A 15,049-nucleotide genomic window follows, 5' to 3' on the forward strand; every position below is an offset into this window, starting at 1 on the left:
GCAGACTGGCCGTGCCCACAGTGCAGCTCTGTCAGGGCTCCGGGATCTCCTGGGGCGATGCGGCGTCCGCCTCCTCACGGCCAGTACCAGACCCTGCAGGGCTGCAGTTGACCTTGGAGAGCCTTGCACGCACAGTCCAGGACTAGCGGGGACAGAATGTTGCAAGGGGGTCGGGCCGCCCGAGTCTTATTCCCCTTCTGGCCCCTTGGCTCCATGAGCGGTTGTTACGAGGAGAGGGTCTCCCTGCGGGGGGGTCTAGTCCTGGCCCCACACTGCATGTGTGCAGGGCTGGTTTAGGCACCCCGGCTCCAGCGGTGAGCAAACGGGAGCCCGTCCGCAAGGTGCGCCCAGCTGACAGTGCACTGGGCGAGGGCCACTCGGGGGGTGTGGGCGGGAGGAGGGCGGGCCAGAGCACTGCCCTGGAGTCAGGGCCACCTGGGAGCCTCGGGGCAGGGGCGGGCCCCAGAAGGGGGTGCAGGGGGTCCCCAACAAGTCCCGCTCTCGGGAGGGTACGGGCGGATGGCGGGTGACCGCGGCGTCCTGAGAGGTGAACGCCGACGGCAGCGTCCACGGTGGAAGCGCTGGCGCAGCATGACCGTCTCCTCTCCCCTCTTCTCATCAGCCAGGGCCAACTCGTTTGTGGGAACAGCCCAGTATGTCTCTCCAGAGCTGCTCACAGAGAAATCGGCCTGTAAGAGGTAACCTGCTTTCCTCTGACCCATGCTTCTCTCTCCTCTAAAGTGCTGGTACTTCTTTCAGGTGAAATCAGTAGTTAAGAGAATGCCTTTCATGGCCTTTACCTCACTGAGCCTCCTTTGGAAGAAGTTAATGTTTTGCCTTTTAGCCAGCATCTTTCCTTTGATAACCTGCGTGTTAACTTTATTGTCACTGCTTATCCTTCCTGGGTGGTGGTTGCTCTTATGCTCTGAGATTTGGTCTTGCTCCTGTCGGAACGACTGACTGTGCAGTGGGGAACAGCGTGGCCAGCAGGTCTGTCTGATTGACCCGAGGCTTCCTGCCGTGGCCTGGAGCCCGGGGAGCCTTGACGCCACCTCTGCTCAGGTCAGCTGCTGAGTGTACCACGCTCTGCAGAGTGCAGGGCGGGCCCAGCAGGCCCTCCAGGAGCCAGGCCCGGTGGTGGCCACAGGCTGGAGGACCCAGGCAGAGGCCTCAGTTGTGGAATGAGAAGTGCAGGGGCTGGGGTGTTGTTCCCAAAGGGATGTCCGGAGCGTGGAGAGGGTTGGCGACGGGCAGTGGGCAGTGGAGGTAAAGCAGGTGGGTGCCAATGGTCTGGGGCTGGGGGCATCTGGGGGGCTGTCTGGAGCAGGCGTGAGGCAGGCGAGGATGGAGAGGCGGCGATAGGAGTGGGCTGTCAGGGTTCGGGGACAGGTTCTGTGGTGAGGCATTTTCGGCTCTTCCTGCCCTGGGCCAGGCCCTTGGCCCGCAGGTGCCATCGGAGCTGACCAGGGCCCACACGGCCAGTGTCTGCGCCCGTGGGCTGCACGGCCGCCTTCCTGGCGCAACAAGCCGCTGCCAGAGGCAGGAGAAGTGAGGATGGTTCTGGGCACAGCAGCTATTTCTGAGCCTGAAGGCTTTTCAGAAACTTTTAGGGAGTGGATGGATCCACAGGGCACAGACATTATGGGTAGAAAGATGTTAGGAAAACTTGGCCATCTTAGCAGTTGCTGAGCTCTTTGTTTTTTTGTTTTTTGTTTTGTTTCACTGAATCAACAGACTTGGAGCTCTTCCTGTGGCCAGACGCTGTTGTGGGTCAGGGCTTCCCCGTGGGGCAGTTCTCCCGCCAGGGGACTTCTGGTCTAGACAGTTCTGATGTCACACTTCACGGCTGGGAGGCACTGGGTGGAGCCGGGGGTGCCGCCCAGCGTCCCACAGTGTGAAAGCCCCAGGACGGCGGGTCCCAGACACCCCAAGGGCCCTGCTGAAGAGCCCTCCTCCAGGCGCGCTCAGCCAGACTCCAGTGTGTCCCTGCTGGCCGAGAACCGGCTTTTCCTCTCGTTGGATCACTTTTAGAAAGAGGAAGCTCTCACTGCTGATAGAGGAAGGTCTCCAGGCTCTGCTGAGGGAGAGGAGGGCACAGGGGCACTCGTCTGTGCGTTTAGACCTCTACCAGGACACACAGGGCATGGACAGCTGGCGGGCTGTACCAGGGCTGAGGGGCACGTCACTGGGCATCCTTTATGCTTTTAATTCTTAAAGTCATGTGATACGTAAAAATAGTTACGAATTTTTTTTTTTCTGATTGTAAAAGTGATACCTTTTCATTATAAAGAATTCTTAGAAAATATGAAGATTAAAAGAAAGCAATTAATGGGGAGTTCCCTGGTGGCCTAGTGGTTAGGATTCAGCACTTCCGCTGCTGTGGCCGGGTTTCAATCCCTGGTCGGGGAACTGAGATTCCTTAAGGCAAGCAGTCAGAACAAAAACAGAAAGCACTCACAGTCTCTGACCCGCTTGCAGTCGCAGACAGTGGTTTGGTGGGGCCTCTTTGCAGCTCCTTTTTTCTGTGTGTTGTGTATGTGTTTACGTAGTTTTGTACAGCTGGAATCACACTGAGTGATCAGTTTTGAATCACACTCCCTGCGATTAGCTGATGGGCATCTCCCATGTCACTCACAGTGTTGGCAGAAATCTCTTCAGAGCTGTGTGGTCTCCTCACCTGTGACCTCGGTGTAGCTTATCCAGCTTCGCTGTGGTTCCTCCCGTGTCGGGCGTGGCCTGACGCGCCTCCCGCGTGTGCACAGTCTGTGCCGGGGAAGACGGGCTCCTGCCTGAGCAGCCGGGCACCGCGCTGCCCCGTGGTCTGCTTTGAATTTCAAGAATAGAATAACTCTGTTTAACTGAGCATTTAAAGAAATCACCGGTGCATACTGCTTTCCAGAAATGTTCACTGGCTTCCCCTTTTATTTTTCATCGCATTAGAAAACATTAAATGATAAGACGCTTGTGGAAAGGTAGCCCGGGGCTGGTTCTGCTAGCGGTCCTGCTCCTTGGAGATGACCCAGGACGACTAGGGAGGCAGCCCCCCAACACACACACAGCCCGCCCCCCTTTCTGGACACTGTCGCAGCATGGGGCCGGTGCTTTTCTGTCAGCGTTTGTCTCGTGTAGCTCCCCCTGTTAACTACACTAGACAGCAGAGGACGCCAAGGGCTAAGGACTAGTTATTGAGAATGCACGCTTGTCTTTAACATGCCTTCACCCAACCTGTGTGTTGTGACTCAGATTTCTGATATGTGGCGTTTTTAACTCACATCGAGTCCTTCATCTGCCTGCCGTGCTGGTGATGCGGGTCCGAGGACAGGGCCTCCACTCAGGCCCCCAGCCCTGTAACCGGCCCGTTGTCTTGCCCACGACCTATGAGCTCGTCTCCGGAATGCCCGGTGTGGCCTCTTCCAGGAGCTGCCTGTGTCCAGCACCCCACGAGCCTTGTACGTTTAGGGCTTGCAGGGCAGCAGCTGGCTGTGCAGGGCGAGTTGCCTCTTGGTGCTTTCCTAGGGCTGAGCTGGGAGTAGAACGCAGAACTGACAGAGGAAATAAAGCATGCAAAGTGGTTCTCAGTAGGACTCTGTGGTGCCCCAAGGGGAGAGCGTGGGTGGGAGCAGGGCAGCCCCTCCAGGCTTCCTGCAGCTGGTTCCTGAGGGGCGGGCTGTGCACCAAGAGTCCAGACAGTGCAAGAGAAGTGCTCCGTGTGCAGCCTGACACTTGAACCGCGTCCGTGTCCTCAGGGCGACAGTGACGAGGAGCGACTCTGAGCCTGTGCCCTCCCTGGCACTGGAGGAGGGGCTTTTCTGCCAGTGGCTGCTGCCCTCAGGAGTGCCCACTGCTCCCTGGTCAGGGTCAGGCCAGGCCTATGGGGGCGCTGGTTGCCCCCGAGGGAGGCACCTGACCTGGCCCGGCCCAGCAGCGCCCGCAGTGTGTGCAGGACCCTCTGGTCCTGGCCCAGCAGGGAGGCCCCCTCAAGGGGAGCCCAGAGCAGGTGAGGTCTCCACCACACACTGACTTGGTTTTAAAGGAGAGGAAGGGGTGAGAAGCTGAATCGGGTGGCGTGAACAGACGGAGGGACATGAGCTGTGCTCACCGCTGAAGTTACAAATGTCACTCTCCTGTGTTTTCTCTTCCCGTGAAGTTCAGACCTTTGGGCACTTGGATGCATCATATACCAGCTTGTGGCAGGACTGCCTCCGTTCCGAGCTGGGTAAGAGACCCCGCCTGGCTCTGGCCGCCCCTTCACAGCAGCCTGATGAGGAACGGGAGAGGGCAGTCCGGGGGGGTGGGGGGCCTGTCCAGCCAGCTCTTCAGTGACCGCGGTGGCTCTCTGCGGGAGAGGGAGCCGGCTGGGTCCGGAGGGCTGCAGCTCTGTCCTGGGGTGGGCTGGGATCTGTGTGCCCCCACCCAGAATAACGGCTTTTCTTGTTTTACAGAAATGAGTATCTTATATTTCAGAAGATCATTAAGTTGGAGTATGACTTTCCTGAAAAATTCTTTCCTAAGGCGAGAGATCTTGTGGAAAAACTTCTGGTAAATGTTTTGCATTTTCTTCTGGTGAGCTCATCCAGTAGCCACCCCCTGAGTCCCTTTCGTCTTGTGGTCAGAGGGGCTTTCCTTGGCAGCACCATGTTTAATAAAGGGCGTTTGAGGGTAGGTAATGGTTGTAGGTAGATGTGTGTCTCCAGTCTCTTCCCATCAAGCCTTTTCAGTTCCCAGGTGTCTGATTTCTGACCTTAGTTAAGACAGGAAGTTACTCTAGTGCTCTGCAGTTGCTCGTCAGCACACACAGCACTTCAGGCTGCGGGGCGCTGGGGCTGTTTATGCTGCGTGGCTGGTGGTGTAAGTTCCGCCCAGCGACGTTGGTGAGTGTCCGCTTTAGAGTCAGGCATGCGAGGTGTCAGACGTCAGCATAGGGACAGTGTGCCCAGGAAGGGAGTGTGTGTGTTCTGGAAACCGCAGTGTCCTTTCCCCTGGTGTGTGTTGGCTCCACACCTTCCCTTTTCTTGGTCTGGGCGGGAGGGGTGCGTCTGCCTCTGCCCGCCTGGCCCTCCTGCGCTGTCCCCAGTGGGGGAGGCCTGCGTCCTCCATGGAGCTGGGGGCAGCCGGATGCCGAGGTCCCTTGGAGCCCTCTCGGTGAACTCTTCATTCTTTTATTGAAGCCAGTGAGCTCCTCTTTCTTGTTTTAGGATTTTAAGAGGATACTTGCCACTATTTGTGAACTTTTAATGTCGTGATTCGTTTGCACCTGTGTGAGGAGGGGCAGAGACTCCAGAAAAGTGAAAGGACCCCTGAGGGTGACTCCGTTGTCCCCAGCCCTCCGTGTCCTTCCAAGTTCCAAGAGACCCCAAGAACTGAGAACTACTCAGAAGAGTTTTTTGGGTCAGAATTGTGTTTTAACCCTAATGCCCACTTGTCTCAACTTCTGTTTCAGGTTTTAGATGCCACAAAGCGATTAGGCTGTGAAGAAATGGAGGGGTATGGCCCTCTGAAAGCCCACCCGTTCTTTGAGTCCATCTCGTGGGAGGACCTGCATCACCAGACGCCCCCAAAGCTCACGGCTTACTTGCCGGCCATGTCGGAAGACGACGAGGACTGCTATGGCAACGTGAGCCACACTGCGGCGTCCCTCAGGGGGGACGGTGGCCGGAGCGAGAGCCAGTGGAGATACGTGGTGGAGGGCGGTGAACACTGGCCTCGAGGTCCCCACTGGGACTGAAGAGGCTTCCGTGCGCCCCGAGTAGAGTGCCAGGCCCTGGGCGCGTCCCTGTCACCTCTCCTCTAGTTAGTTTTGCCCAAAGGGACTGGCCCAGAGCCTGGGTACCAGTTCTCCTGGTGGGCTTCTGTCTTTGCATTTTGGCTGGTATCTTTATAATTGTGTCTCTGGAGACATTCTGGAGTGCTTCCTCTATTCCCAGAGAGGCCTGGGCACTGCTGCTTTGCGCTTTCAGGGCACGTAGCCTCGAGGATGGACGCTGGTTGCCGTCGGCTCTCGGCGCCCGACTCTAGGCCTGGGGTGGGCGCAGAGGCCCTTGCTGTGCTTGGTCCCTTCACTGTTCTGGGGAAGGCCGTGTTTGTGTGCAGTTTCAGATGTTTTTATCGTCAGCCGCAGTCCATTTTTTGGTGTGATTTCTGTCATTATGGCTTGCAACCAGTCGTCATATAGCACTCCACCTCAGTTGACTGAGGAATTCTAGAGTTTATCTTAAAAGTCACTCACAGCTGAGTTAAAATTACAACAGGCATCGCCTCCTGGAGATTAAGAGCGCCTCTTTATGGCTTCCACCTACCTTTTGAAGCTGTACGTCCCCCTTCTTTTGCCCTAAAATATCCTTTATGCTCAGACTCAAGGAGACCCAGACATGGGGAGTCATCTGTGCCCCCCACTCTGGTCTGCTTCCCTGTCTCACTGGCTCCAGCTGTCCGCGTCCTTTGCACACGCAGAGGACTTCCACCTTGGCCCTAGAGGCCGACCAGACCCTTGAGCCCTGATGCTGGCATGGGGAGGGTCCCCAGGGCCTGTGGCAGGGGGATCCCACAGAGGGCCACACTCTGCTGGCTGGGCTCCGAGGGAGTCGTTGTCTCTGATCTCAGTGCCTGGGAACCCTGGCTCCACGGGGCGTGTATACACTCCTGCCTGTCGTGTGCAGGCCCTCTGTCTGCTGTCTCATCGTGTTTGCCAGGGTGAGAGCTCTGGTGTTGCCACCTTAATCCTGACCCTGCAGGGCGGCATGGGACCCACGGAGGTCAGCAGGCCCAGGTCCCGGCTCTCCCCTTCCTGTAGGTCAGGACTGAAGATAACCCCCTCTCTCAGGGGTGAACAGCTTCTGAGATTGCTGTCAGAAGTGGGGCGCAGGGCAGGTCGGGCCCAGCCTGAGGCTTGGTGGCCAGCTGTGCAGTGAGGAGAAGTCTGAGTGGCCCACACTGGTCAGGGTACTCCGAGCGGGGCCCCTGGTCAGCAGCTTGTCTCCCTGGGGGCTCGACCTTCAGGATGTGGGCCACGGGGTGCCCTCCAGGGCAGGGGGGTCAGGATGCTGGGGGCGGAGGGGAGCCGGGCGCCACGCTCACTGCCTGCTCTCCCCGCAGTACGACAATCTCCTGAGCCAGTTCGGCTGCATGCAGGTGTCCGCGTCCTCCTCCTCGCACTCCCTGTCGGCCGTGGACACGGGTCTGCCCCAGCGGGTGGGCAGCAACATCGAGCAGTACATCCACGACCTGGACACGAACTCCTTTGAACTGGACTTACAGTTTTCTGAAGACGAGAAGAGGTTGTTGTTGGAGAAGCAGGCAAGCGGAAACCCTTGGTAAGGATGCACGGGCATGAGCAGCGCCGTGAGTCCCGCTTTCTGTCCCCGCTGCCGTCAGGGCCCCGGCACGCATAGCTGCCTTTTGCACATGAGGACCCGACCCTCGAAGCGCTGAACTGAAAGTAGGTGTTGGGAGCGCTGGCTGGGGGCTGTGTGGGGTTGGCGCCCTGGGGCTCAGCAGGCCAGGCACGCCAGCAGTGTGCTTGGACTGGGATCCGCTAGTATATCCACCACTCCCTGGTGGAGCGTTTAGGATGTTCCAAGCTTTGGCTCTAGATCACCCTCTGCACGTGGCTCTCATTTGTCTCGTTCATGGTGCGCCCTGAGGTGGCGGGTGGGGCATGCCTGTTTAAGGAGGCAGTGCTTAGTGTCCACGGCGCCTGAGAGCCTCTGTTTCCCGAGGGCCCCCCTGCCCTTGGGCGTCCGGCTGCTCTAGAAATGGGCCGTGTGAACGGACGCGTGTATTCTGGTCGGGGCATACCTCTTCCATGTGTGTTGGCCACTTGTATTTATTTTTTGAGGTACTTTTGTGTCCTTTCACCCTTTTTTGGGTGTACATTTTACGTCTTTTGAAAATTGACTTTTCAGCGCCATGGATATGAAGACTGTTCCTTGTTTGTTGAGAAAGCGTTATTCTTCAGTTTATCTTTTTATTCTACTTGTGCATCATATTTTTGGGAGGAGAAGTTGCAAATTCTTACAAAGTAAAACCAGTTGGTGTGTTTCTTTCCTGCTTTCCATCTTGGTCCTGTTGAAAAGAGGTTCTCTGCCTGGACATTGTCTTCAAGCGTTTTCTTGGTTTCACTTTTTGCACGGGCAGAGAGGAGCTTTTGCAGGGCCAAGAGGAAGACCCTGAGTTCTCTGAATCCTGGCAGGGAGGAATCCACTCCAGAGAAACTGGGCACAAGTGTATGAAACAGAAGTGAGGCAGACGCTGCTTTCCCCGCCTGTGGGGTCTGAGCAACTTGCCATGTTGTGTCTGTGAACATTATCTTTGCTGTTTTGGTGCCCGAGAAGTTGCAGCAGCATCTGGAGACCAGTCACTCAGAATTTCAGAGAGAAAAGAATGGAATGTTGTAAGTGACACGTGACGAGCTCTTTCCAACCCAGACATCGTGCAGCCCCTGGAGCGCCTTAGCGAGGAGTTAGGTGTGGTAGATCGCTCGAAGTCCGAAGAGTCTCAGCCCCTGGCCCTGCCGACAGCCCCTGGGGCCACGAGCATGGTCCGTAACTCACTGGATTGAAGATGTGGCTGCTGACATGGGGAGAGAGTTGGTGCCTCTGCCTCCACGTGGCTCTCTCCCCTTCCAGGTGGACAGACCTCCAGTGGGACTGCACTCACTCACTACTTGGCTGGCGTCTGTCTGCAGGCATTTGCCCCAGCTTGCCATCAAGGAAAGCGTTCTTTTACATTTTCCCTGTGTGGCTTGGCAGGAAGCGCCGTGTGTGAGACAGTCTGTGCTGAGCACCCCTTTTGAATATCACGACTTCTTCTGGAACAAACGCGTTGCCATGTAGTGATGGTGCCAGAGCAGTCGTGGGCAGGCCCGCCAGCTGCGGGGCCAGGCGGTGCGGGGAGAGCCAGCTCTACAGCCACCGGTCACAGGCAGAGGAAGACAAGCAGCCTGCTAGGGAGGACGCGTTTGGGGAGTGTGCTGTGGAGCGGGTGAGAGGGCTGCAGAACGCCTCCTGCTGTCCCAGCCCCCGGGGCGAGGCCGCTCAGGACGGGCTCTGCATGCTGACCTCGCTGGGAGCTGGACGTCTGGTCTGCTTCTGGAAGCCCGTTTCCACTGGAAGGTCTGCCTGCCAGTTGGGGTTATCCACTCAGCTGTTCAACCAGTGTTGTTCTGGGAAATGAATGGAATGAGCCTGTAGCTTCAGGGAAAACAACTGCTAGTGTTTGTTACCAGTGGTAAAATCACAGCCTTCAAGTGAAAATTAGAATTTGGGGAAAGTTTACCCGTCACTGTCAGCTTGACACCTTCCCAGTGCTTAAAAGAGAAAGTGCTTTTGAGGAGAAACGTAGCGATGTTTGTGGATTGATTTGTTGATATCATAGAATGAAATTGGTCAGGATTCAGAAGATCTCCATAACTCAGCGAACCAATGTTGGGTGCTGTCAGACCACGTCAGGGTGGAGGATCCAGTCCCAGTGCAAGGTGATGGGTGGGTTCTGGTGTCACAGACTATGAAAAATTCATTCCTGGGGATTTGGATTCCACGTGGCAGCTAACCTGTAAGAAACGACACTCGGAGACTTCTGATGTAGTCTCCGGTAGCCTTGGGCTGGCAGTCGCTGGTAGCCTTGGGCTGGTGGCCTTGAGGTGGGCCTTCTCAGGGTCTGGGGTAGGGTGGGAGAGAGTGAGGAGGAGGGAACTGGCTCTGGAGTCAGGAAAGGGGGGGTTACCCTCTCACCCCATGTGAAGTGACATGGGCAACTGGCACATGAGTGGTGGAAGCCAGAGGCTGTGGGGCAGCGGGCTGCGGTAAAGCTGTGGCCACACGCCGCCTACATGCTGAGAGTCAGGTGTGTCTCTGGCTCGGGTCTGCGAAGAAGAATGCCCACAGATAGCTGAAAGGCTGTTAAAGCACTCCTCTGAGGTCTTCATGCGCTTCAGCCTGGACACAGCCCGCATCACAGCAGAGTGAAAGCAGAAACGGATAGGAAAACCCAGCTTTCTGTGGAGCCGGATGTTAGAGGAGTTTGCAGAACATATAACAGTTTTCTGCTTTTTGTTAATTACCATTGTTTTGAAAGAAGTTATTTTAAAAATTAATTCATTTATATTAATATGGGATGGGTTTACTTCACCTTTTAATGAGCTAAATGTTTGAAATCTGTTTTAATTTCTTACACATAAGTATGCATCTGACCCAAATGAAGGAGAGCTCTCTGGGGTCTTCGTAAAGTTGAGTGCATAAAGGGGCGTCACGCCCTGAAGGCTTCAGAGAGGGCACTTGGAGCGAGCTGGCTATGGCCGCCTGGCCCTCCCTCCCCTGCCTGGCAGCCTGGTGTGGGAGCCCCGCCATGGGGCCTGTGGAGCCGCCGCGGGGCCGTGGCTGGCTGACAGCCCTCCTGTGGCAGCCAGGGCTCGCTGGTAGCCTTGGGCTGATGGCCTTGAGGTGGGCCTTCTCAGGGTCTGGGTAGGGTGGGAGAGGGTGAGGAGGAGGGAACTGGCTCTGGAGTCAGTAAAGGGGGTTACCCTGTCACCCCATGTGAAGTGACATGGGCAGCTGGCACCTGAGTGGTGGAAGCCAGAGGCTGTAGGGCAGCGGGCTGCGTTAAAGCCGCAGCCGTACGCCGCCTACGTGCTGAGAGTCAGGTGTGTCTCTGACTCGGGTCTGCACGCTTGTCAGAGAGGCGGTGCCAATGCCGGGTGGGGCCTGGGCGCTCCCTTCAGGAAAGTGGGGATTGCCTTTTGGAAGTAAAAGATGAAAATGCTTCCTTAGTCCTTACACGTTTCAGGGTAGCTGACTGGTTGGTCAGCCGAGTGAGTGGGCTGCTGAGCTGTGGCTGCTGCCCAGCCACTCTGCACGCTGCTCCTGGGCTTTCTCACTGCAGCCGCTGCATCCAGCCTGCACCCAGCTTGGGCTGCTCCCGCCCTGCCCACCGTGGTTCTCCTGTCTTGGGAGAAGCCGGGAGGGAGCATGCAGGCAGAGGCCTTGTGCCAGGAGACGGCCAGCCCTGCGTCTGCAGGTTCCCGGACAGGACTGTTCCTGCTGTGAGCATGTGTGCTCCTCTTTGCTGTCGTTGTGTCCTGAGGGTAAATTCCTGGGAGCGGGATAACTGCAGTATTCAGCGAGTCCCTCCTGTGGTCACTGCACCCCAGCGCACCCCAGGAGAACGCCAGAGGAGTAGGGCTCGGTGTCTTTGTTTGGAGCCATACCAAAGAATGCTCAAACTACCACACAATTGCACTCATCTCACACGCTAGTAAAGTAATGCTCAAAATTCTCCAAGCCAGGCTTCAGCAATATGTGAACCGTGAACTTCCAGATGTTCAAGCTGGTTTTAGAAAAGGCAGAGGAACCAGAGATCAAATTGCCAACATCCACTGGATCATAGAAAAAGCAAGAGAGTTCCAGAAAAACATCTATTTCTGCTTTCTTGACTATGCCAAAGCCTTTGACTGTGTGGATCACAATAAACTGTGGAAAATTCTGAAAGAGATGGGAATACCAGACCACCTGACCTGCCTCTTGAGAAACCTATATGCAGGTCAGGAAGCAACAGTTAGAACTGGACATGGAACAACAGACTGGTTCCAAATAGGAAAAGGAGTTCGTCAAGGCTGTATATTGTCACCCTGCTTATTTAACTTCTATGCAGAGTACATCATGAGAAACGCTGGACTGGAAGAAACACAAGCTGGAATCAAGATTGCCGGGAGAAATATCAGTAACCTCAGACATGCAGATGACACCACCCTTATGGCAGAAAGTGAAGAGGAACTCAAAAGCCTCTTGATGAAAGTGGAGAGTGAAAAAGTTGGCTTAAAGCTCAACATTCAGAAAACGAAGATCATGGCATCCGGTCCCATCACTTCATGGGAAATAGATGGGGAAACAAGAAACAGTGTCAGACTTTATTTTTTGGGGTTCCAAAATCAGTGCAGATGGTGACTGCAGCCATGAAATTAAAAGACGCTTACTCCTTGGAAGGAAAGTTATGTCCAACCTAGATAGCATATTCAGAAGCAGAGACATCACTTTGCCAACAAAGTGTGGTCATGTATGGATGTGAGAGTTGGACTGTGAAGAAGGCTGAGCGCCGAAGAATTGATGCTTTTGAACTGTGGTGTTGGAGAAGACTCTTGCGAGTCCCTTGGACTGCAAGGAGATCCAACCAGTCCATTCTGAAGGAGATCAGCCCTGGGATTTCTTTGGAAGGAATGATGCTAAAGCTGAAACTCCAGTACTTTGGCCATCTCATGCAAAGGGTTGACTCATTGGAAAAGACTCTGATGCTGGGAGGAATTGGGGACAGGAGGAGAAGGGGACGACAGAGGATGAGATGGCTGGATGGCATCACTGACTCGATGGACGTGAGTCTCAGTGAACTCCAGGAGTTGGTGATGGACAGGGAGGCCTGGTGTGCTGCGATTCATGGGGTCACAAAGAGTCGGACACGACTGAGCGACTGATCTGATGGCGAATTTGGGGCCGCTTCATTTCTCTGGGGAGAATTTCCAGCCCGTGTCCTTGGCTCAGCTTTCTCTCAAGGTTTTAACCCATAAAAGCTGCTTTGTGTGCATTCTGGAGCTCAGGTGTTGGCTATCTGTAGGTTATCTTCGCGGAAGGTCTTCTCCAGCCTGTTTTCCTGTAAACTGTGGTTATTTCTGTAGTTAGAGGTTCCTTTTGTTCCCTTGTATCGTGTGCGTTATTCTGTTTGGTGACTTGTTTTCAGCGTAGAGAAGGGTCCCTCCCACCGTAGCTTGCCCGCTGTCCCCTGCTGTCTGGTCTGCTGTTTGACCTCTTTGTGCCGTCCCCGTGGAGGCTGCTTCTGTCCTTGCCTGCCTGGCTTCCCGGGCGACCCGGCCCCTACCGCCCAGCTAACTGTGGGCCTTGGCGGCGAGGTCCTTGACCAGCCTGGGACTAGACTATACTCGGGACACACACACACAGATACACACACACACACACACAGCCCTGGGAATACACTTTACTCGGGAGACACACAAATACACACACACCCCTGGGACTAGACTGTACTCGGGGGACACACACACAGATACACACACACACGCACACACACTCCATTGTCAGATCAGATAATCTGATCATCTCCTGCCTGTCATCAGTGTGTGGTTCTGACGTGGTGGGACCTGCTGGTCAAAGGGGCTCCTCTTGGGCCCCATGGGTTCATCTGCGTGTTTCTACCCTGCGGGAGACCCTCATTATGTCTCTTCATGAACTTCTTGATTTTTTCTCTTTGTTTCAAGTCTTGTTTTTGTTTGGTTTTTAAGTATCTCTCAGAGGAAGCATCACACTTTTCCTCATGAAAGTCGCAACACTTTTTGTTGTTGTTAACATTCCTCTGAGTTGTTTTCAGAACCCAGACGGTGCTGTGTCAGTTTAACTGGGTCTGGGTCCTTCGTGGGGGGCCCTAGTTTAGTGGGGTCTGTGGGGCAGGCATTGTCTGGTGGATTTGGTGGGGCAGACCTGGAGGCCAGTTAAACTCATGGGAGAACGTGGCCCCCCAGCCAGGCTGTCTCCTCGCATGTGAGCCAGTCCCAGGAGGAGCCAGGAGAGCGGGTAGTCTGCTCACTTCTGGGGTAAGATCGTTGCTGTGTGAGGTGACAAGCGTCTTACGCCTTTTACTGTTTCTACAGTAGAACCTTTAGATCAAGAATTTCAGTCAAGTCAGACAAAACGTAAAGCACTAACGGCTAGCTTTAACCAAAAGAGAGAACCTGCAGACACTAATGTCCCAGGAGTCAAAGTGGACGGTACTTGTTACTAATATGTTTTAAGTCAGAATCTCTGTTTGGGAGTTTTTCTTCTAAATTCCTGCCATGTTGGGATACAAGTGCTTTGTTACTATGATAGAAACACCAGATGAGATGTTCTTAAACCAAGTTTCCAACTTGGCTCTTTAGGGATTCGTGATTCTAAAGAGCACAGTGGTTTCTGAGCGCCGCGTCGGGGTCCCAGCTTAGTGTGGTGACGTGAGAACAGCAGTCTCTCTTTCACCCCAGCTTTGCTTCCAAGTGGCGAGCACGTGTGTTCCCGCCATCTGCCCGTGCCTTCCCCTGTCGAGCAGACGGTGCTGAGGAGAGCCAAGGCTGGGGTCTTGCCAGCGCCCATGGCCCCGGGCCCACGGGCAGGCGCGGTTCTGTGCGGCACCCGCGCTCAGGCGCATCTGCAGTTTGCTCCCCTCACTGGAGTGCGCTTGGGTCTCTGAAGGGGGAGGCTCTCACAGTGCTGTCGGGGAGTTTGTTCTGAGGGAGGAGTTTGGAGAGTTTCTGACTCTGACATGAGTGTCTGATCCTTGTTTTCTTTTTTTTTACAGGCACCAGTTTGTAGAAAATAATTTAATACTAAAAATGGGTCCAGTAGACAAGCGGAAGGTAAGTTAGAGTCCGGAGGCGCCTTCCTGAGCGTCTGTGTCTTACTCCATTCCTCCCTCTCAGAGATCGTCTCTGCATGTCAGAGCTAAGGACGGCCTCAGCCACTCGGGGAGACCTCTGAGAGCACATGAGGCTGGGCATATAGAAATTCGGCCTCTTGTTGCTGACTGGGGAGCCAGGGTTCTGATTTCTGCCCGATGCTGGGGTTGGTCACTGAGGTCAAGGTTTCTGTCTGAGGAGCCTCTCTTTATATCCCAGCAAGTCATTTATTACTTTATCAGGATTGTTTTTGAAAATCTTACTCTGTTTTATGAATTAATTAAATGGATTAACTCGTCCAAAAATAACAGACTCTGTACACGTTCTCTCTCCGCTGCTGTGGGCCCTTGTCGGCTCAGGCTCCCCCACCCCCGGCGTCTCTGCCCCGAGAGCCTCTGTGAAGGTGGCGGGCAGGGGGTCAGCATGCAGGACTCGGCCTTGGCGTGGAGAAGAGGGTCTGGGAAGCGGCAGGGCCTGGGTGCTGAGGGCAGGCTCTCGGGCCAGGCTGCGGCCCCATCCCGTGCGGCAGCCAGAGTAGGACGCTCCGTCCTGGACGCCGGGATCCAGCTCGCACCAGCAGGCGTGGTGCTGCTGCTTCCATCTGACCCGGGGGCCTGGTCCTGATCA

At 55.3% G+C, this 15,049-nt stretch overlaps 1 protein-coding gene across 3 annotated transcripts in view; it reads left to right on the forward strand.

Moving 5' to 3' along the window:
- The window catches only part of PDPK1 (3-phosphoinositide dependent protein kinase 1), a 65,599-nt gene that overhangs the window by 44,347 nt on the left and 6,203 nt on the right, over window positions 1–15,049 (forward strand). For all 3 annotated transcript variants that reach the window (XM_070779488.1, XM_070779487.1, XM_070779489.1), the window contains exons 7-12: window positions 623–698; window positions 4,148–4,216; window positions 4,443–4,539; window positions 5,441–5,614; window positions 7,093–7,310; window positions 14,326–14,383. In XM_070779488.1, the coding sequence (XP_070635589.1) occupies window positions 623–698; window positions 4,148–4,216; window positions 4,443–4,539; window positions 5,441–5,614; window positions 7,093–7,310; window positions 14,326–14,383 (692 nt within the window). The remainder of the gene's footprint in view (window positions 1–622; window positions 699–4,147; window positions 4,217–4,442; window positions 4,540–5,440; window positions 5,615–7,092; window positions 7,311–14,325; window positions 14,384–15,049) is intronic.

The sequence above is a fragment of the Bos indicus genome, chromosome 25, assembly GCF_029378745.1.
Source record: "Bos indicus isolate NIAB-ARS_2022 breed Sahiwal x Tharparkar chromosome 25, NIAB-ARS_B.indTharparkar_mat_pri_1.0, whole genome shotgun sequence".
NCBI lineage: Eukaryota > Metazoa > Chordata > Mammalia > Artiodactyla > Bovidae > Bos > Bos indicus.